This window comes from Tyto alba, unplaced genomic scaffold (assembly GCF_018691265.1).
Source record: "Tyto alba isolate M040663 unplaced genomic scaffold, T.alba_DEE_v4.0 Super-Scaffold_9, whole genome shotgun sequence".
In the NCBI taxonomy this organism is placed as follows: Eukaryota; Metazoa; Chordata; class Aves; order Strigiformes; family Tytonidae; genus Tyto; species Tyto alba.
The window spans coordinates 21,721,766-21,743,496 of NW_024881330.1; the positions used below are offsets into that span (position 1 = coordinate 21,721,766).

The 21,731-nt window shown below is 35.5% G+C and overlaps 1 protein-coding gene across 2 annotated transcripts in view; it reads left to right on the top strand.

Moving 5' to 3' along the window:
* The window catches only part of LRP12 (LDL receptor related protein 12), a 47,993-nt gene extending 27,930 nt beyond the window's left edge, over positions 1 to 20,063 (top strand). Inside the window, exons 2-7 of one of the 2 annotated variants that reach the window (XM_032987910.2) lie at positions 1,033 to 1,089; positions 8,064 to 8,199; positions 9,695 to 9,897; positions 13,953 to 15,054; positions 15,686 to 15,818; positions 16,834 to 20,063. In XM_032987910.2, the coding sequence (XP_032843801.2) occupies positions 1,033 to 1,089; positions 8,064 to 8,199; positions 9,695 to 9,897; positions 13,953 to 15,054; positions 15,686 to 15,818; positions 16,834 to 17,697 (2,495 nt within the window). In that variant the 3' untranslated portion in view covers positions 17,698 to 20,063. The remainder of the gene's footprint in view (positions 1 to 1,032; positions 1,090 to 8,063; positions 8,200 to 9,694; positions 9,898 to 13,952; positions 15,055 to 15,685; positions 15,819 to 16,833) is intronic. The other variant, XM_042786000.1, reaches the window with a different exon arrangement.
* The last annotated feature ends 1,668 nt before the right edge of the window (positions 20,064 to 21,731 follow it).

Consider the following 21,731-nt stretch of genomic DNA (forward strand, 5'->3'; position numbering starts at 1 on the left):
GGTACTTGTTGCCCAAACATATCACACTTACATGGCAATACTGGTAGAACAACTGATTTCACTTATATGAAAATGTGTGTGACGTGGCACATCTTCAATATTACAAAAATTTGAGAGATTGAGTTGTGGTTTTAAAATTTGCTTAGTGATGTATTTTACGTTTTGGATTCACTGCCTGTAAGTAGCTCTTTCCTGAAATGCCTGGATGATTTCATTAAAAATTAATTGTAAAGGTTAAAAGAGAAGATGTTGAATAAAGGAGAGGAGAATGAGATCTGTTCAGTGGGAGAAATGTGCACAAATACTTGATGTGACAGATCAAGTTGTAACAGGGCTACCACTTGACAGCAAACTTACTCACTTTAGCAGACTTCTTTTACTTTGGAGGAGTACAATATAGTATAAGATTCTGAAGAATAACTTTTTTGTTTCTAACTCTTGATGACCACATGGGTCTTATTGTTCATCTCTGCAAGTAGACTTAGTTTTAATGAACGTTGATGGGCAGTTACTCTTGAAGGTAGCTAGTTCCTGGCTATATCTGAAACATCTTCCTGGATAAACGTTATAGGCTGTAATTCATTATGAAATAGATGGATGTCATCCCCCGTATGTCTTTATTTGCATAGCATTTACTTAGAAATAGTGATCCAGGAGGAGATGGGGAAGATGCATTGAAATAAACCTTTCTTAGAAAGAAAATGGCATTTCATGCAAAATCATGTGAAGTCTACCATCTAAAATACCTGAAGTTTCTCACAACTTTTTCCTACTATTAGTCTCTAGTTCCTTAACTTTCTAGTGTATTTGTTCCTACTACACTAAGGATGCTTGTTTTTTATTTCCATTGTATGGTAACTTTTTCTCTAGTTTTTCCTCTAAGTTTTATCATAAAATGAACGTAAGACCCTTAATGTTTAATATTAATTAAAATAACTTCAGGTTTGTTCTTTCTGTCCTGTATAAGGGTATCTGAAGAATTTTTACAAATTTTATCTTGGAAATTAGCTTATTCATTATGTTTAATTTTAGGAAATGGTGCTCTTGCAGAACATTCTGAAAATGTGCATATTTCAGGAGTGTCAACGGGTAAGTCATTTTTTGTAATGTTTAAATTTCATGCATGACTTAAATAGTAAATATTGAAAGCCACCTGGTATCTTATGAAGAGATATTTGGCTATAAAAATTATTACTGCCTTTTGCAGCATGTAATAAGGAATGAAGCAACTGTAACATGGAAAAATTCTCATAAGATAAAATTGATACCTGCATGCTCATGAACAGATTATGCCTTTCTAAGTGGACTGCTTAATTATTTTTCCATACAAACATTGAACTAAGAGAAAAGTTGATTTAAGTTGAATTGATATTTTCTTTCCACAGTAAAGTTTTTGTGAAATGAAATTTATTGAAATGTAATTTTGGACACTGCTACAATCAAATAATATAAATCCAGGAGTTATGCGTTTCACCTGATTAGATTGAAGCAGTAACTGACACTACTGTACACTTGACTGCACAGTTTCCTTAATACAAGAAAAAAAGAATTTTAGAACTCATGAAACTGAGAAACTGATGAGATGCTAGAAGAATATGGGGTATGAAAGCAGCACGTGTTGCTTAAAGGTTACTGCATTCTCTTCCACTGAGTTGTTTTAGGCCTTTTCTGGGCAGCAGCCACAGTGGGGCTATTCTGTGTTAGTTATGGGACTGTGTGTCCATTAAGGCATTGGGTGATACCAGTGTATCGTTTTTATTCTTCAGTCATTAAGCAGTGTCAGCTAAGCTGCTGGTTATGATACAGATACTCATAATATGTGCAAATGGGGAGATAAATGCTCTTCAGTGAGTAGAAGAATACAAGCGTGATTCATTCCATAGGGAAGCTGCCACTAATCCTTGGAAATAAAACTGATTTTCACACCCTTCTCCTAAAATATGAGTCAAAATGCAAACTTGTCCTTTTCAACAACAGCCTCCACATCTCGCTGTACTTATCCTTGCAGTATTGCTTCAAACATTGCACTGCTTCTTGTGCGTACTGTTAAGTTTTTGAATAAATGTACTGCCAGTGGAGTCTCTGTTACACCATATTACCTTCTTCATCCCTTTCATTGTTTTCCACTCAAAGCCTGGCAAAAGGATAATTATAGAAGATCTTTGCTATCCATTCTTGAGCTGCATCATGAAGAATGCTGTTGTTTTTCAACAATAGCAATGCAGCAGGTATTATACATAGTACATTTATGGCCCACTGTAAATAATAAATAACAGCACAGGTACTTGCTACTGTTTGAACAATTGTTGCTGGAACTGGACTGTACAAGATCCACAGACTAAAATCTAGATATGCAGCTTTCAGGATATGTTTAAACAACCCTTCACCCATTTGTTTACTGTAACAGTTGTGCCACAGGTCACAATACAGGCAGAAAAGCATCTGCTGGGCAAGAGGTGAATGGAATTTTTGACTCTGCTTTCAGTACTTTGGCCAGCATGCTTGAATAGGCAGTGCCAAGAAGAGGAGAACACAATGTACTTTCTACGCAAGATAACAGCAGCTGGTAGACAGACCCTTAACTACTGAGAAGAAAGATCCAGTGAGGACTTCTATTTAAAAATAAATTAAAATAAAATAAAATAAAAAAATCATATAGATATGAAAAGTAGTTCTGGTGGTCATGTGTTCTAAAATATCTTTCCAGCTGGGGAAAAATACATACCATACTCTTAAAGTTTCTATGTTAAGATAAAGCAAAAATTCTTTCCTGGAGAATTTTGAGATAATGGGGGTGGGGGTGGTAAAGACCAGAAGAAAGCATGTAGACAGGCCCAGTGGCATTTTCTTTACAGGTCTTTGTATGTACATCTTAAGTGTTAGGTGTATGGCCCAAGTATAAAAAATGAGTATGGATTTAGATGATTTTTTTTAGTTACTCTGAAACAATCTGTGTCTCCCAGACATGTTTTCTGAACTTGCACATTGTGTATTTCATCAAGCATACCTGGACAGCTTTATATTTATCAGAATAATTTTCAGCAGGGTTTCTGTAAAATAGAACTAAAGGCCTTTAATCTTTCTAAATCCAACTGTAACTTGATGTTGAAACCAAGCAAGTGATTTTCCTGGACAGTTGCTACTGAGAAGGGATTTAAAATGAAATGATTGTCTTGATGGTAGGTTTCCTGTCACGCTGCCGCTGTAAGGCTACATGACCTACCTTACTAGATTATGTTTTAATAGCACAGACCTTTGTGGTCTTTGATATTTATGCTTCTGCCGTATATTATATCTGCCAAGTTACAGATACACCTCTAATATATGAGCATGCTTTTTCTACCAACAGCAATAATGGAATGTTGTCTCTTGCATATAAACTATCACTAGAGAGCAAGTGTTTATGCCTTTAAAATCTGAAAAATATAGAAATATTTTCAGGTCTGTCTTTGGGATGTGTTGTACCATAATTGCCACAACTGCAAAACTAATTGCCCTTCCCCCTCACCCTCCCATTTTAAAGAACTTCTACACTGGTGAAAACATTTGTTCACAACAATTAAAAAAAAAAAAAAAAAAGATTCCTTTTTATTGAGTGTGTGTCTGTATTGCAGAGCAAATGGCATTTTAAATTAAAGCTTTACAGCTTGACCTGCAGGCAAGGATTCCTGTGCTGCCTTCTCCTGTAGTTCTCCAAATAAGACTTTCAGTGGCTCCTGAGAGTTACAAATGCAATAATTATCCTCCCTATTCATGGTTTAGACTTTATCACAACATTATTCTCTTTTTACTCTAAGCTGTTTTAAACACCTTCAGATCATTTATCCAGCTGCATTCATGTCCTTACCATGTCCAATATAATGCATACCTTATCATCTTGTGGTTCACATTGAAAGCTAATTCTTTTATCTTTTCAACTAATCTCCTGGCATTACTGTGAAGATAAATCCCTAATCTCCCTCTCCCTGCTTTTCTGAAGTGACTTTTTTCCTTGACATGTTGTTCACTGTTACTACAGGTACTTTACTTCTCTAGATCTTGGTACAGAATTTCTGCATAGGTTTCTCAATTATTTTCTTGTTATAACTTGCAAGTTGAATTTGGTACTGTGAAGTTTTCATTGGCTGTCTTCTGTTTACCAGTCAACACCTCATGGATAGTTTACAGTCATGTTCCGTAATGTGTGGTGGTGAACAAATTTCAGGAAGAAGGGAATAAGGAAAACTGTTGTACATGTTTTTAAAAAGTCTACAAGAAAATCCATCTATACCAGAAAACCATGTGCACAGCTTATCCTCTTGGCAGATTTTTTAAAGAAAGAGTTTAGAACGGGTAGGAGATGGATGAGCAGAATACCAGAGTATCTGAATATATAGAGGAATTGAGAGAAATGTAGGCAGAGACAACGCCTCTGTGGAAATGGTTGTGCAGGAGAGATTTGTTCCCACCCAAAAATCTTATAGCCACCAGCATGATATTTGAGAACATCTTTGGCATGCATCACTGTGTGTCTTTGCTTCTCTGTGATGCAACTGTCTCAGTTTGTTTTGTGCTTCTACCATGGTTACAAACTCACATCCTTTTTTTCGTGACTCCTCTAATTTTTGTTCTGCTGTTTTCTTATGTATTTTTAATACTCATAATAAATTATTCCAGTCAGTTTTCCTGTAATTTTAAGTTTCTCTAGACAAAACTGACCTGTATGACAAATGCCTGCGGGGCCACTAGCAATTGGAATTTGAAGTACAAATTCTCCACAACTTAGTGTAAAGATGTTTGCCTCTTGATACATTTCTGTTTTATGTGCTGTCAGTTGAATTGGGTTTTTTGACTCCCATGCCCTTCTTGATGTTGCTCACATTCTCCATGCTTACAAACACATTAATAAATGTCTGTTACATTATATTCTCAAAAGTTTTAGAAGAAACATCCCAGTCAAGTGGAGGGTCGGGTATTTATTTTAAAAGGCTTGCTATTATCTTCATAAAGTAGATTCCCTTTAAAACTGTTATATTTCAGAAGGTTATCCTTGATTTTAAAAATCTTTCTGAGAAATAAAATTTCTCTCAAAATGACAGCACTTCTGAACTGCAGCTTCTACACAGTTGATCTTGACTGTTAACACACTTTTTAAGAAAATAGGAGATTTCTGTTGTCTCCTGAGTAAGTAATTTCAGTGCATGAATGTATACCAAGTATGCGAGTACATTTAGCTTTTCTAGCTAACCTGAAGTCAAGGAAGATGTAATTCCCTTTTCAAGTCCATTTCCTTTTACATTTTGAACACTGACTTTGTCACATGCACGCTTTCTTCAGTTTAATTTTTCTTTCTTCAACAGTGGAAGTACAGAGTTGTTCACCCTGTATTTTAGTGCCTGTGGTCATTCTTGCTTCCTCATGCCCTCCTTAGTCTGCTTCTCTCTTCCCATTTTGGATTGTGCTGGAAATGGTCATATTTTGCCCTCAGCTCTTTAGTGTTAGCTTTAGTGGAAACAGAGAAAAAGACATTTTAGGTCAAATAATATAGCAAATATAGGGATATGGCTGGTATTGCAAACAAAGGCCAAAATACAAGAAACCTGCATTTGAGTAAAACGGGATTTTTTCATGTTGCTGTGGAAATACTACCTTGGTTATACAGGCTTTCTACGTGGAGTTTCTTCTATTCAGACTTGTGTAACAAGAGTCACTGCTTGTACTATTGCTGGGATTGGGTTGAGTAGATTATATTTGTCAGGATGTGCTGTGGCAGTATAGGATTGCAAAACTAATTGCATAGTAATTTACAGTTGCTAGCAGTGTTTGGGGGTTTCTATTCAATAGACACCTGCTGTGCATATATTTATAGTCTGCTTAAGTTTTTGGAGGTGAACTTTGTAAAATCGAATAAACATATGTTGGATGGATTTTTTTTTTTTTTGTATCGTTTAGTGTAAAGTTATTCTTTGTCAGGCAAATTTAAAAGCTTCCTTAGAGGATCTTGGTGACAAAATTTCATATGTCAGTTTGTAAATAACTAAATCCAGGTGAGTGTTGTAATAGTATAAGTTTCACCTGAAGGCAACTTACTTTAAGCTGAGCACTGTTTCAGTAGTAGCCAAGTGGTGCATGGAATTGCTCGCTGACATCTTCAAGCTTGATACAAAATGTTTCTTCCACTTCTTTGCATGTTTGTTTGTTTTGAACCTGTTAAAACTGCTATTTTATTTCAACGTTTAATTGTGAATAACCAGTTTTTCTTTCCAGTCCTTCCATTTCTTGTGTGAACACATGTAAAGCACATTCAGATAATTCATACAGAGAAGCGTTCCAAAATATTACGGTGTTAGAGCACCACCTATAGGGTTTGCTCAAAATTAAAAAAAGAAAGTTTCCAATGAATAGTTGATTGAATATTCAAATAAAATAATAGCTTCCTGTATTTTGAGACTTTTTTGTCCTTGGGTATTAGGACAGATCCTGCATTCTATACCTAAAGTATGTTAATACTTAACTGCGCAGCATGAATGAAGCTCTAATAAGAAACATGTGAAAAACTATTTAAAGCAATGTTTTCTTACAGCTGTACTTGAAAACGTTTACTGAGTTGCATTTCTAGATTTCTGTATTTAACCTAATGCAGAAAATTCATGCATATGCCAGCATTTTTGCCTTTTAATTCTTTTAAACCTATTTTTAAACATGTATTTGTTATGCCATATCGAAATTTTTTAAAGTAACAATAATTTAAGAAAAGAACTTTATATTGTATTAGAGCTAAACAATCACTTCTGGTCCTTGTAGTGTTGAAAAATTATCTTAAAAGCTTGATTGTGGATAAAAGTAGAAGAAAATTAATAACCTGTTTACAAACTACATTATTACAACTTTTGCACTATTCCAAATGCAGTTCTTCATGTTTGTTCACCGCATCAGTTCTGATTTGTTATTTTAATTAAATACATACTAAAAATTTTTAAAAATTCTAAAAGCTTTTGATCATCAGGCAATAATGAAAATGCTTCCTCATTTGTAATAGTTCTTGTGTTTGAACTACTGTGTGTAACTGATTGTGTTACCAGTAAACTTTGAGAGCTTGCAGCTTTGGACTAGCAGTGAGGAAATTATAAATGAAAGCACAGAGGGCAATTATTTTTAATGTGTTTTCTGACCTCTGAAACTTTCTCGTAATTTCAAGCTCTGTAGCAAGAGTATTCGGGCCTTCCTATTTATGTGAAGGTTGTGAATATGCTATATGACAGATGTTGGATATATGGATACTAAGGAGGAAAAAAACCCTAGCAAAACAAAACTGTGAAACTAGTTAAGTACAATACTTGAAATAAAATCAGCAGAGCTGAGAACACTCTAGTGAAGGGAACAAGCAGCTGAGTTAAGGCCAATGCAGAAAGCTACACCTATAATAAAGAATACAAATGGCTGTAGTTTATTATCAGAAATGTAGTTACACAAGTCCCTCTTAAGAATAATCTCTTGTGAACCTAACTTTTGTAAATGAAATGTGCTGCATTAAGTGCTCTTTGCCTTGCAAGCATTTGTAATCATGTATATGAAGATCATTTCCATGCCAGGGGCTGGAAGGGGATATTTGAATGTTGGCCAGACACTGGGTCTTCCCAAGACAGGAAATTTCAGCTACTTGATTATTTAGCTATAATTTATTTTTCACCTTCTAATGCATTTGGCCATGTAAGGTGTAAATGAATGGTTAAATTGAGCTAAATCTTTGTGAAGGCTAAAAATGAAATTAGAAAATACGAAGTCTTTCACTTTAATAATAAAGTTGTCAAAGTCTCTATAGAATAATCTTTTTTAATCTGTAGTACTGATTGACATTAGTATAGACTTCTGCACTGTCAACACTGGAAAACATCTTTTGGCTGATATGTTCTATTACGAACTCCTTTAGACATTGTTCTTATTGATACATCATCTAAATCTAACTCAGCATGATATTTTCCCTGATCAGTGCTGACAGATTTTTTTTTTTTTTTTTTTTTGGTCCTATTTGCTTTAAAAAATATATAATTAATTAAATTGCTTTCAATATATGTATTTTTTAGCTTGCGGAGATATTCCAGAACAAATTCGATCACCAAGTGGGACAATCACAAGTCCAGGGTGGCCTTCTGAGTATCCTGCCCGAATCAACTGTAGCTGGTACATCCACGCAAACCCAGGCGAGATCATTACTATAAGGTAACAGTGCTCCTGTATTAACAACATGGATTGAAGAAGTACTGACTAGGCATTTTTAACTGCCAGTTGTGTATGTACCAATTTCCACTTCCTTCCTGTAAATGCAGGGGTTTTCTTTTGTCTGGTTTCTGCCTTTCCTTTTATCTGATTTGTTCTCACACAGCCGTGTAGCATTTGTTCTCAGCTGGAGAACTAGTGACTAGAAAAAGTTCCTATGTGCTCATTTTTTTATTTCTTTTTAATGTCTCTGAAATAAGAATTATGCATTAAAAAATGTGTAGGGGAAAGTCTGTAATGCTTTGTTGCTATGAAGTCTCATGGGTGATTAAAACTTGCAGGGTACAAATAGTAAATCTTGTAAATATGAATGCAGTTTTGGAAATGTTGAGTTTTAATGCAGGGAGCTCCTTAGAGTTTCACCTATCTTGTAAGTTTTCTAAAGAAGTAATGAAAAAAGTTGTATCGTAGGTTCAAGTTCTCATCAGTTCATTCCCCGTTACTGCCACAAGGGAAATCTAGGCTTGTTTTAGCATCAGGATACAAATTAGTACTGCTTCATAGGCTGATCATGAAACTGCATTAGCTGCAGATTTACTTCAGTTTCCAGTACAGACTTGCTGACCTAAGAAGCAGCTCTTCATTATGAAGTATTTGCTTTGATATCAGTTACACGTTTAAAGTACTGCTTTTTAATTGAAACAATTTTTCTATTAAATATTAAACTGGCACAGATGCAATGTGAAGTAGGTATAACTGTTCAACTGCTAGAGTGCTTTCTAAACTTTTTCATAGTGTTTATTTTAATAAAACTTTTTTTTTCCCTCTCACATTGCTTTCTGCCACTCATACATTTCATTTCTGGTTTACTGCTCTGTTGTCTGTACAGACCTGCTCTGCCCAGACTCTGTCCTCTTCACACTTCATTACCATGACAGCATGTCTTAGTATAGCTGTAGCCATACCATAACGTTCCATGACATACCCGTTGGGTAACCGAGTAGTGCAGCTGGGAGAAAATCTTATCTGAAATCTTAGTTTTGAACAATTTAGCTGTATTTATAATGTCAAGTCATATCATTGGCTGTCGCATTAACTAAAGTTCTGATGAAATTTGGGTTAAATAAAACCACTTAGTAGTATATGGAAGTCATTAAATGAGAGTCATAAAGACAATTTAATGAACAGAATTTTTTGTTTGTGTTTAGTTGAAGGCTTAATGTGATTTTTTTTTTTTTGTAGTGAACGGAACTTCTTTTAAGTAGTGGATGCAATATTTTGGTTGACAGAATAGATTCTTGCTGTCCTCATAACATAAAAATGTCATCACCACAAGGTTAAATCCTATTCTTGAATGGGTAGAGAAGCTGTTCGCTTTATTTCAGAACAAAAAAAAAAAAACCTTACAACTAATTTCCATTTTTATGAATAGTAATTCATCAGCTTGGTTGTTCAGTAGCAATTTTGACCTTTTTCTTTATGTTTTTTTTCCTTTCAGCTTTCAAGATTTTGATGTTCAGGGATCACGACGATGCAGCTCAGATTGGTTAACAATTGGAAGCCACAAGAATATCGAAGGCTACAGAGCATGCGGTTCTTCCATTCCTTCACCATACATCTCTTCACAGGATCATGTTTGGATCAGATTTCATTCAGATGATAGCATCTCCAGAAAAGGCTTCAGACTAGCTTACTTTGCTGGTATGTTTCAAATGATACCTAGTACAGCTTTATGGTTTCATTTTTTGTTTTGTTTCAAGAACTACTTCCTTGTAGCAGGGTAAAGTATATGTATTTTCTTTTGTCAAATCAAGGCTTATTGAAATCAGGGAAAATACACATGGAGTAAAATATTTTTATCCTATGCACAGCTTGAATTTTCAAAGTGGGAATTGGTGATTACAGTAACAAGCAGAGTGAATGATTTTGGGAGGAAAAAAGTTCACTACTAATACTAGGCAACTGGAAGGTTTTTTTAACATAGTTTAAGATTTAAAATGCTTTCATCAGACTAAAATTAGTTTGTTAAAATAGTTGGGTAGACTTACGAGTACCATAAATATGGCAAGAGAAGGAAGAAATGGAAGGATTTTTTTTACATTTCTCCTAGAAATTACATAATTTTTTTCCATCTCCAGAAGTTATACAATCTTTAAATATTAAAAAACAAACAAACAAAAAACAGCAACAAAAAAATCCCCAAAACAAAAAAAATCCTCAACATATTAATATGATGGATTACTCTAGCCAAGTACAGAAGTACAGACATGGTTCTGTACTTGCAGAATTTTTTTTTAGAAAAATCAAGTTTGTGATATAAGCTGGTTACCAGTAGTAGTAGTTTGAGACTGTTTTGTGGGCAATTCTTGCTCTAGTAGTTGTTGCCAAGAGAGAGGAGGCGGCCAGTCATGGGTAAAGACTAGTTCCAAACTTTTTTCTGGCCTTAAGAGATATTGCAATTCTATGTAATAGCATGATTATGGTGTTCTACATCCTGATCATTCCAAATACTGGATTCCTTGTTTTCATAATGATTTCACGTTCTCTTGCTCCCTCCAGTATATGCCTATATCCACTTTCTGGCCTGCTCCAAATCTGTGCGCCAACTTACAACTCCTCTGTTCATAACTCTGTCTTACACCTATCCACTGCCACGTGTCTTCAAAACTACTCCACCAAGATTCAGTAAAATGAGCCCTGACCTCCTCTAGCCTAAGCTATTTTTGTTCTTGTTCTGTATTCTGCAATCTTTCTACCTAATGGCTTCCTCTGCCCTGTCAGTGACTTTCACAAACCTGAAGTTTCAAGGTGGAAAGCGCAGAAAGGAGTTTGGTCCCTATCTTTCATATGATACTTAGGAGCTATTTCACTATTGAGGTGGAAATGTAGTGTTTCAGTTATCAGAGCAGTCCTCTAATGTTGTAAGGTGACCTGTGTATAGGAAAAGGGTTGACAAATCTGCTTTAATAATCATCTGATCGTTTCTGCTTTTGAGTGTGAAAACGGGACTCCTGAAATACTAACAACATTTTTGCTATACATTCAACTGTGCCACTATGTTGTTTGATTTCTTCTCATTAGCATCATACAGTAGTGCATCATTTAGTGCCTCAATAGACTATTTAATTCAGTTTTAAGGCTACTCTCAAAGGTAGCATGTGGTCTTAGAAAAGGGGGAAAAATAACAGTACTTTAGTTACATGGATGCAAGTTAAGCCTACTTGTGCTGAGATCATGGAAAGAATATAGATTACAGGCACAAAAGGAATCATTAGGGAGCCCCGTGTTTAAAATCTGATGCGGAAGATAGGCTATGTGAATTGTTTGAATTAATTCTTGTTGGAAGGAAATAATATCTTCCAGGTAAATATTCGTATTTCAGTTTAAACAAAACAGTAACAACAAAACATTACAGTTAGGAAGGGTACTTGACTAGAAGTTAAATTTTGTGTCACTTCACTTGTCTGTCTTTCCTCTGTCCTCTACCATTCTTAATTTATCAGCCTCTTTAATTATGGGTATTGGAATGGGACGGAATTCACTAATGGTGAAGTAGAATGAAAAAAAAAGAGTTAATAAAATTACAGAGGTTTGTGTTCACTGTAAGTGCATGGAAGGATTGTATTAGTCCTTTGGTTACAATTGCACATGGGTCCTGCTAACTATCTTGTAATATCCTGAAGTCTTTTGTGATGCAGTTTCCAAAGGTAGTCTTATTTTTTACATCTCTCATTATTTTTAGGAATCTAATTTTTGATTCATATGTAAACTTTAGTGATGTATTGACTTCAGGATTGGCGATTAAAGATGTTAAACCAGGATCAAGCTGGCAACTCTTCTCTGGGATGTTTAAAAACCTGCAGAAGAGTTTAGGTTGAAATTGTAACCTGATTTGTTACAATATTGCCATTAATATTTACAGTTCCATACTCCAGCTTTCTACTTGGCCTTCTGCAGGTTTTGCAAGGTAGAAGCACTGAGCTAGAGTATTAGTACTCGAACAAGTTCAATTACTCTTCTTATGCATGTTCTCCTATGTTGCCCTCCACCTATGAAATATAGGCATTCAACTTAGACGAGGCAAGTCTAATAGTTCAGTTTTACAAGTCTCAAATTCAAGGCCAGGGTTCTAAATATTTGCCATACTAATATTATAAACGATGTGTATGAGTGTATAGTATATATACATAAATATACATGTATGATCTTTTTGTTTTGTTAGATATATAAATTATACTAGCTCAGTTCTTTGGTGTTTTAAGTGAAATAAACATTTTCAATAACTTAATCACTGACAGCACATACATTTTACTCTGCTTTCACTCTGTCAGCAGATTTGTTGACTTAAGCACTTGTCTGCAGTGCTTATAACATTTATCATTCTTGTTGGTGTCATTTTTCCTGCATTCATTTTTAAAAAACCTTAGCATTTGTAAATTTTTAAAAATGCTGCGGTTGCACCTTTTTTTTTTTTTAATTACTGTTTCAAGGTAGAGCATTTTTTAATGCTTTCTAAGATACTGAAATAGCATAAAAGGAGAACAGAGGTGTGATATGACCTATCACAGCAGATTAGTTCCATCAAGGGAAATTCAGGCTAGATATGAGGACTTCTATCGCTTTGTGTGGTTAAGCACTGGAACTTTGAAAATACTTGATTGGTCAAGGCCCCCTGAAGAACCCTATCAAACATCAGTTAGCCTTGCTTTGAGCAGATGATTTGATTAGGTGACCTCCAGAGATCCATTCCAATCTGAATTGTTCTCTTGTAAAACAAGATAGAACCTGCTTCTTCTGGGAGAGTCTGCATTTCAGTAAGTTCCTCATGCTGTTTTTCCTATTTCTGTTTTTAAGAACCCTAAGTGTAGTGGTATTTAGATTTAGTATGTATTAGTCTAATTTATTTCCTGAATTACTTCTGTGTGGGACCACCTGCAGATTTTTTTTAAATTTTTTTGGTGGATTGACCACAGAAGTCTGTTTTATAGCCAGTTTTACAGTCTGTACCATGGTTTTTAGAAACTGCAGTGATTTTAAATGATACACCAATATTTGACTCAGCTAAGCTGTTGCAAAGCTAAAATAGATCGCTTCCCAGCTTGCTTCCAATGTGTTTAATATGTCTGGAACTTTAATAAATGAAGGCCTGAAAAAAATTATTTTTGATGTTACAATTGTTGTAGTAGCCACTAGACCACATTTTCTTACTACAAAAAAAAAAAAAAAAAAGACCAAAAAACCTTCACACTTCCATGTTTTCTAGACCACTATGTGGATCCTTAACTTTTAAAGTATAATTTCTGTCAGCTTTTCTCTTGCCATAGATCCTTTGGTACAAGGTAGGAACATACGAAGACAGGAGAGAAGGAGAGAGGTCTGGCTGCTTTTACAAGAAAAAAATTGAGGGGGTAACTGGTACTGCGGGACAAAATGTTTCTGTATTTCGAGTGATAGAGGAGAGAAACAGTATTTTTCTGACATATTTTTAGCACCTTAGAAGCCAGATTTTTTGTTTGGGTTAAAGTTATTTGGCTGAAAGCAGCTAAGGATGAGGCTCATGCTGATGTGCTGACAGAATTTTGACTTGAAAAAACTGTTTTATCTTGAAACTTACTGAAAGTTATGATGATTTACAGAGACTTTAAATAGTAGTTTTGCCATTTTGAACTATCTGGTGCAGCAAATAGATGTGACACAAACCATAAAAAAGTGTCTAAAAAGAGACTATTTTTATAATTTCTTTTGTTTTCTTTCAGGGAAATCTGATGAACCAAATTGTGATTGTGACCAGTTTCATTGTGCTAATGGGAAGTGTATTCCAGAAAGTTGGAAATGTAATAATATGGATGAATGTGGAGACAACTCAGATGAAGAAATCTGTGCCAAAGCTAATCCTCAGACAGCTTCTTCCTTTCAACCTTGTGCTTACAATCAGTTCCAGTGTCTTTCTCGCTTCACCAAGCTTTACACTTGCCTTCCAGAATCTTTAAAATGTGACGGTAACATTGATTGTCTTGACCTAGGAGATGAAGTAGACTGTCATGTGCCAACATGTGGGCAATGGTTAAAGTACTTTTATGGTACTTTCAGTTCTCCCAACTATCCTGACTTCTATCCACCTGGAAGCAACTGCACCTGGCTGATAGACACTGGTGATCATCGCAAAGTAATTTTGCGATTCACTGATTTTAAACTTGATGGTACAGGTTATGGAGACTATGTCAAAATATATGATGGATTAGAGGAGAATCCACGGAGGCTGTTGCGTGTGCTAACAGCATTTGACTCTCATGCTCCCCTTACAGTTGTTTCATCCTCAGGACAGATACGAGTGCATTTTTGTGCTGACAAAGTGAATGCTGCAAGAGGATTCAATGCCACCTATCAAGTAGATGGCTTCTGTTTGCCCTGGGAAATCCCATGTGGTGGAAATTGGGGTTGTTACACGGAGCAGCAACGCTGTGATGGCTACTGGCACTGTCCAAATGGAAGGGATGAAACCAACTGCACTATGTGCCAAAGAGATGAGTTTCCCTGCTCTCGAAATGGTGTTTGCTACCCCCGTTCCGATCGCTGCAACTACCAGAATCATTGCCCTAATGGTTCAGATGAAAAAAATTGTTTCTTCTGTCAGCCAGGAAATTTTCATTGCAAAAACAACCGCTGTGTGTTTGAGAGCTGGGTTTGTGATTCTCAAGATGACTGTGGCGATGGCAGTGATGAAGAGAATTGCCCAGTCATTGTGCCCACTAGAGTAATAACTGCAGCTGTCATTGGGAGTCTTATTTGTGGATTGCTGCTTGTCATTGCACTGGGATGTACTTGTAAATTGTACTCACTCAGGATGTTTGAGCGAAGGTAGGTAGAATGGTTGGCCTCAAGAACTTAAATTTTTAAAGTATTTTCATATATTTTATTGTTATACTTGAAACATTTTTATTGACATACAATTATTGTTGCCTGTGATTTCTAAAGGCATTGTTCCTTCTTTGACAGGAAAAAGAGGTTAGTTAAAAGGAAACGGAAGTATTCTGATCACTTAACTATTGAGAGTTAAGCTTTGAGATGTGGTTATCAAAAACAAAGTGTAGAAAATCTCCATTTCTGTAATTAAATATCTCAATTCTGTGTTTAACAGCATGTTGATTCTATTGTAGACTCTATCATATCAGGATATTACACATTCTTCAGTTTTTATAAAATACTACAAGCATCTCTCATGGTCCATTCTAGTCTATGCACTTTTTTTTTTTATTAAGGAATTTATTGTTGGGTTGATTTTGTTGTTCTTGTCTCATCTGGACAGACACATAGGAATGACTGCAAGGACTTACTGTATATTCTTTATCCATTGAATTAATAAAAATTCATCTGCTGAAATTTATTACTTCAGATCATAATAGTCTGATGTAGTTTTAAATATATATATATATACACACACACATATTATAACTTATATGTATTACAAATTTTCTTTTCTCTTTGAAAGATCATTTGAAACTCATTTGTCAAGGGTTGAGGCTGAACTGTTAAGAAGAGAAGCTCCTCCATCCTATGGACAGTTAATTGCCCAGGGCTTAATTCCACCAGTTGAAGATTTTCCTGTTTGTTCACCAAATCAGGTAAGACTCCAAAATAGCAGGCAGACCACTTAAATTTTAAGGAGACTAGAATAAAGATATTTTAACTTTCATCTGTGTTTTCTTGTTCTGTAGCATTTTCTTTCATTCCTTTCAGGCCAACACTATTATACTAAGGATTAGCCATTAGACAAAATCATGATACAGTAGCACCACACAGTTTTCTTTGCAGGCTTTTTTTCTTGTTAATGAATACCAGTGATGCACCGTATAGAATTCCTTGTTCATGAAAAGTAATAGATTGGTAGATCTAGTTGTATGTTTAATGTTGATGATGTTGTATAAGTTAAGATTGCAAGCTAGCACCTCGAAATCTGTGAAAGAAGAATTAAGACTTCTAATGCAAAATGGTAGTTCATATCCACTGTGCATATTTTTAGGTACAATCATGCCCACTATGCATAGAAAAGATGATGGCAAAGGCAAGGCTGTAATGTCATATAAAACTATCAGGAATGAATAACAAAGTCAAAGCTAATAAATGAGAGTGATTCTCAGATGGAACATAAGCCTAAAACTGATACATGCCTTCAGAACTGGTTTTTATGGGTAGCAGTCTCCACTAGCCTTTGAATGTATGTATTTATATGCCTGAATTCCAGTATCATTCAGTGAACTATTGGAAGGGAAGAGGTAGGTTGTGCATTAAAGTATTGTTTGGATACTGCGCAGTGTTGATTTGGGCAGAAATGTACCTTATATACTTAATTGCTTTTATTCCCCTTTTTCTTCCGTATGTAATTCTTCTTAATTTCCCTATTCATAATGTTTTTTCCTCAAGAGAATCTAGACATCTTTCATGCTTGCTTTGTTTTTAATATAGCCTATTGCTGCGTACACCAGATCCTTAATATTAAAGCAGCAACACTTTTTAATATTTGAGACTCTACATTTAACTTTGTGGTTATGTGCCATTTCGCACAATAGTTGTTCTTCCTTTGTTAGAACAGTGACAACATAATGTCAACACTTGATTGTTGCTTGTCTTCTCATTTAGGCTTCAGTTCTGGAAAACCTGAGACTGGCAGTACGATCTCAGCTTGGATTTACCTCAATCAGACTTCCTATTGCTGGCAGATCAAGTAACATTTGGAATCGAATTTTTAACTTTGCAAGGTCACGTCATTCTGGATCACTGGCATTGGTCTCAGCAGATGGAGATGATGTTGCCAGCCAAAGTACTAGTAGGGAAGCTGAAAGAAATAATACTCACCGAAGTCTGTTTTCAGTTGAATCTGATGATACGGACACAGATAATGAAAGAAGAGACACAGCAGGAGCAGTTGGTGGTGTTGCTGCCACCTTGCCTCAGAAAGTCCCACCTGCAACAGCAATAGAAGCGACGGTTGGAGCCTGTGGGAGTTCCTCTGCTCAGAGCGGCAGTAGCGGTAACACGGATAGTGGAAGAGAAGTGACGAGCGTAGAGCCCCCAAGCACAAGTCCCGCACGTCACCAGCTCACTAGCGCGCTAAGTCGTATGACTCAAGGCTTACGCTGGGTACGCTTTACTTTAGGGAGATCAAGCTCAGTGAATCAGAACCAAAGTCCTTTGAGACAGCTTGATAATGGGGTAAGTGGAAGAGAAGAGGATGATGATGTTGAAATGTTAATTCCAGTCTCTGATGTAGCATCAGACTTTGACATGAATGACTGTTCAAGACCTCTACTTGATCTCAGCTCAGATCAAGGACCAGGGCTTAGGCAGCCTTACAGTGCAACACATCACGGTGTAAGGTCATGCAGTCGAGATGGCCCCTGTGAGAGCTGTGGCATCGTACACACTGCCCAGATACCCGACACTTGCTTAGAAGCAACAGTGAAAAGTGAAACTAGTGACGATGAGGCATTATTACTCTGCTAGGTACGGATTGTTTAGGAAAGATTGTGTACAAGTTGGAGCAGTATCTGTCATTGTTTTGTACTTCACAGTTAAAACTAGTTTTTAGTTTTAAAAAATCCAGGACAACAATATGTTGAAACTATTTTAGCCTGTGCAGTTGATTAAACATTTCTTGTACTGGATGACATTCTGGAACTATTAGAGTGAACGTTTTAATGGCTCTGAATACACAATGTGTGTATCCAGTATAATCTGATTACACTTTAAACTTAAGTTATCCCAGTTAGTTTCAAATTTAGTTTATCCTGGTACTGTAGTTCAAACCAGAAACATGGCTGCTCAAAACTTATTTGGCTGCCTGTTTAACCCCATATTAACAGGTGAATTTGTACAGAATTATTTTCCTTTAGGAATTGACTCTGTTGTATTATTGCCAACATACTTGTAACTTAATATATTAAATACTGGTAAGGATTGTTAATGTAAAATATGTACTTTTCTTTGAGTTTATACAACACTTTGTCTAAATATTCTTGAATTTCATCATAATGTGAACTTATTTAAAGGGAGGAGAAACTTTCTCCAGGAGCATTCTTTTTCTTTCAGAAGTACAAAATGCAATGATTTGTGAAATTTAGATATAATAGATAAGCTGATGGCAGAAGCTTTTTATAGCACTGACTTCCGTAAACTGCAATCTAATATGGTACAGCCAAATAGTATGTAAAATCCCCAGTCATTAGTCTTTTCGATTTGAAGTTAAAAAGGGCCGAAGATATTACAATATGTGTTAGTTCTTTAAATATCCAATATGTACAAATACACTACAGAATAAGTTCCAACTGGTAATAGATCTTTCCCTAATACTGTAGGGTATAAAGCTTGTTTGGACTCAAGGGATTTGCACTAAAATCATATTAAGGTCTCTAATGAGCTTAGTGCACAAGCACTATCACTTTAAGTACTATTATTGTCTAATATTGCAATGGCTATATATTTCCATGGCTCTTTTCTTGGGGTGTTGCATTTTTGTTGCAATTGAATTTGCTTTACTAATTCCCTATTTATTCGTTGTATTTAAAAACTGGTTTACTTGGTTGCAGACTGGTTGTTTAAAAAAAATAAATAAATCCCTCTTAGTGTATTTTTTTTATGATGCTACATGTTGGAGCAAAACAGATCAGTGGGAAAAAAAGCTCATAACTTCCAATTTTGTGATAAGCAGGTTAATACGTGGCTACTAGTGTGACAACAAGAATCTACACCTTTTTAAAACAAAAATGTCAACTACTGTTTTATTTATTCTTTGCCAGTCTGTTTTTAGTAGGCTTAAAGATCCAGTATGAAATGTATTTGTGTGTGATTGTATGCTATTTATTAAATTTTAAATACTTTGTTGAATGTCATTTTAAAGCATGTTTAAAGTCTTGTGCATTTCTGTCTTGTTATGCTGTCGGGCAGAACTGACTAAAATGTTTTAATATGTATCAAAATTAAATTGAATTTTGGTTATGTTTTTGAGGTACTTTTAAAGATAAATCCAAGGTCTGTCTGGCTTTTTTTTTTTTTTTAATCCTCATCTCTGAAGTACAAATTACGTGCAGAAGAAACAAATAATTGAATTGATTCCAAAGTTGTATATATCTTCTCCCTCTTCTCTTCATTCACAGACACTGGGATGAGAAAAATAAACAATTTTACCATTTGGTTGATTTTATTCATGAGAGTTAACAGGTAAATTCTGAGTTCAGGACACGTTTATGTAGATTTGTGCTTTTGAGAAACCTTATGTGCAATACAGTTGTAAAAGATTTTATTATAATGACCCATGTGGTTTCAAGTTTCAGAACAGATCACATCACACTGGTACCAGATCAGGTACAGATTGGCCCATAACTACACATACTCAAGTAAAAGTCATCAATGGCCATTTTTATTCACATTGAATAATATCTAAGTCTGTGGGTAATCTTTAGTCTGATTTCAGTGGCATTGCTTATAGAGCAGGCAACTTTGCAATATGAACATGGTAACATACCCTGAAATATATGTGAACAGTATGTCCTGGTATAAAATACTGGGTTTTTAAACCTTCCTCACTAATTGTCATTAGAAAGTGGTTATGGAAATGTTTGTCCCCGAGGCGGATATATTTTGAAGAAAGTCTTCACAGAATACCTTCAGTGTTACACACACGCGTAGTGATCTAAATTTGTTCCATTAGATGCCCCAAATAGCATGTACCTACGGACTCCATATTGCAGATGTAAAAAGAACACAATGTTTAATTTGTTTTAAAGGAGAAATGCTACACATTTAACTGAGAAGTTGGATTTGATTGAGAATTTGGAAAATTGTAAATAAAATTCATATTTGTATGAGGCTAATCTGTTGGAGTGATTTTTTTTTTTTCTTAGTAATTTTAAAGGGATTGAACAAGTTTTCTTTTGATTCATGGATTAATAATTGTTTTGGGGTTTCTTTGTTGTTTGGTTTGTTTTTACTGAGAGTTCTGTTAAGTTATTAATTTCTTTTTATTCTAGAGAGCTTGAATTAGTGTTTTGTTTAAAAGATTCTTGATTTAGCTGTGCTAAAATGCTAGCGTATTTTGAAGAAAAGTCAGAATGATTCACTGTGGAATTATCTTGTTTTCTGTAATAAGTCACTTTAATCTGAAAGCTTTGAAGTATGTAGGTTATTGAGTGGTGCATTTTCTCCTCATGTAAAGCTTTCTAAGCATGGAAGAAGTTTGTCATTGTTCCTTTTCACATACCACACTTGTGGTTTGTCATTTGATTTGCATTGAAATGTTAAGAGGGCTGACTGAGATGCTGCAAGAGCTTACTTTGTTTCCAAAGTAAAGTCCATTTTCACTGCAAGGTCAGCAAGTATTGCTGGTAACTCTTCTTTCGAAACAGGTTCCTGGAGAGAATTCTGGAATCAGTTACAATATCTTGTGTTCCACTTCCTATCCAAATGTCAAAGCACGAACTTGTGGGAAAGCTTGGATTCAGTCTAGGGAAATCGCAGTTCAAGTTTGGGACACAAAGACATTTTCAGTGAGTCTTTACATTAAATACTCATTGCAAATCAAAGTTAATCACGACCTTTCCTGTTGGGATGAGTTTTTGCTTCCTTTCTGAAAACTGAATGTTCTCTGGCCTGTTTCACTCTCCTGCAGCTATTCAGCTGCTGCAGTTGTCCTGAAGTACTGCACGGTTTCCTGTAAAACTTGTTTTAAGTCAACAGCTTTTATCTTCCTGTAGTTGTGATGAGGCTTTTGGTGGAGTGCGTTCTGTTGGTTTGTGGGGTTGTTTTTGGCTGCACCTCTTTGCTTCCTCACGTGTGGGATTCTGAAAATAAGCAGTTGGTAACTGAACTTCTGCAGAACATCAGTTATAATTCAGTTGCCCAAAATGGGGTATGTTCTGAAAGGACAAGGGAGGAGTCTGTCTTGTCCCTTTGCCAAGTCACTGAAAGTATGGAGACATAAGCAGATTGATAGTTAAAACTCTTCCCTTTCTATTCCCTTTTTTTGGAGTTAGCTTTCCCTCATTAAAGTAAATTAAAGCCTGTAATTATTTGAATTGATATAGAGAAGCTTTATAACACAACATTCCTTTCATGTCAAGTTATTTGTCCAGTTGAAGCTTCCATTCACATCCAGTACCACATTATGGTCTGTCTGGTGAATAGTAACTTGGGGGAAGAGAATGTAGTATTTACTAAATTGAAGTATTATCTAACAATTTGGATAGACAAGACTTCCTCCGTCACTGATGGAGGAAATGAGAGAAGTAGCTGTATCAGCGGTTTGGGTTAGTCATTCCTAATTGCACTTTGAGAAAGGGCATTTCGGGAAATCTGGCATTAACAAAATGTAGCTAATCTTTGTGAATATCCAGGCAGAAATTAGTGTTTGTAATGTTTCCACACTCACCCCGAAATCTAGCAGGTTTAGCTTTCAGCATTAGTTCCATCTTGTGATCGAGTTGTATCTTATTATCAAAGTACTAAGAAAAGATGCAATCTGAAAGACTTATCTTTCGAATAGT